Here is a 1,667-nt window from a genome sequence, read left to right as displayed (position 1 = left end):
GACCAGCTATCTGCCGAATTAATGCGAAACATGTGCCATCAGATCCAACAACTGCATTCTTCACAAACTCCCTCATCAGCCATAAAATCTGAGAACAAAAGAATATGCAATTGTAATAAACAAACAAGTGTTAAGGAATAAATCCTCATAATAGGTTCCAACTAACAACAATCCCCCTCAGATAAGCTTCATTCGTTATGGAACCACATCTGTGCAAAGATCATAATAAACAATAATAGAAATAAATAAACAAGCCAATTATCATCATCATCATCATCATCGTTTAATGTCCGTTTTCCATGCTGGCATGGGTTGGACGGTTCAACTGGGATCCAGAAAGTCAGGAGGCTGCACCAGGCACCAGTCTGATCTGGCAATGTTTCTACAGCTGGATGCCCTTCCTAATGCCAACCACTCCGAGTGTAGTGGGTGTTTTTACATGCCACCAGCACAGGGGCTAGAGGGGGCTGGCATCAACCACGATCAGATGGTGCTTTTTACATGCCACCGGCATGGGAGCCAGTCAAAGCAGCGCTGGCATCGGTCGCGTTTGGATGATGCTTTTTACGTGCCACCAGCACGGGGACCACAACTACAATTTCCATTCGGTTGTGATTTGATTTCATTTTGATGTTGATGTACTTGATTCTATAGGTCTCCTCAAACACAGCATTTTGCCCCATGATCCAAGGGCACTTTTTGAGTTGGCTGGTTATGCAACAATACTTTACAAAATAAAGAAGTCCCAGAAGATTATTGTATCATCTCACTACATCCCTACTAATTTACCATCTTCAATGGTTTAATGAAGCATATCACTTCAGAACTGATTGAGTATCTATATATCAAAGGGCCAGGATTTCTGGTGCACCCCCAAGAAAAACTGAGTTCTAGAAGAGTTATATTCTGGGTTCCCTACTCATTACAGTAAAACTCCCTCCCCTTATGCATCATGCCTACCCCTTGTCCTCTCTCCCCACCCAACCCAGAAACTCTATCATCTTTACTAATCCTGCTACTTGTCTCTCCACCACCATCATTCTTCGGAATTCTCCCATCACCCTCCTTCTTTTTCCAGCAGTAATGCAGATCCCTGGGTAGTAACTTGTTCTACCCCCAACTCTCTTACAGTAATCCCCTCATCCCCTAATATGAAGCTGAGCCACCACCCACCCCAACCATTGCCAACCTATGTTCATTTATTCAATACCAGACAGAAACAAAAGAAAAAATCAATCCAGCAAGATTAGAAGGAGGAGGAGGAGGCAATTACCTGTACTTTAACCGGTTGAAGTATTTTTAGCCATTTGTCATGAATGATTTTACTAAGGAAACCTTGGACAAGCACCATTCCATCCCTGCTGACTAATGTCATGTCACGGTACATCTGTAAAAAAAATACACATACATATATGAAATATACATATCAGGGAAAAGAGGGTAAAGACCCCTTTTGGTCATGAATGACCATGGGATTGCACCTAGAAAGTTACCCTCCAAGGCACAAGTCTCAGCAAAGTTGTTTATGGAAGACCAGCAGTTACTCATGCATACCGGTCTCCCCGCTCCACGCCACCAGTGTTAACCAAGGGAAAGGTAAAGGGGACGATGCAGCTTGGCACTAGTAACGTCGCTATATATATATATATATATATATATATATATAT

General features: G+C 42.5%; 1 protein-coding gene across 1 annotated transcript in view; it reads right to left on the bottom strand.

Moving 5' to 3' along the window:
* The window catches only part of LOC106874043 (integrator complex subunit 3), a 48,995-nt gene that overhangs the window by 39,939 nt on the left and 7,389 nt on the right, over window positions 1–1,667 (bottom strand). Inside the window, exons 4-5 of the mRNA XM_014921606.2 lie at window positions 1,274–1,387; window positions 4–88 (exon numbers count right to left, since the gene is read on the bottom strand). Of these exons, the coding sequence (XP_014777092.1) occupies window positions 4–88; window positions 1,274–1,387 (199 nt within the window). The remainder of the gene's footprint in view (window positions 1–3; window positions 89–1,273; window positions 1,388–1,667) is intronic.

The sequence above is a fragment of the Octopus bimaculoides genome, chromosome 17 (assembly GCF_001194135.2).
Source record: "Octopus bimaculoides isolate UCB-OBI-ISO-001 chromosome 17, ASM119413v2, whole genome shotgun sequence".
NCBI lineage: Eukaryota > Metazoa > Mollusca > Cephalopoda > Octopoda > Octopodidae > Octopus > Octopus bimaculoides.
Note: the sequence above shows the minus strand (reverse complement) of the source record. Positions and strands in the feature narration are given on the sequence as shown.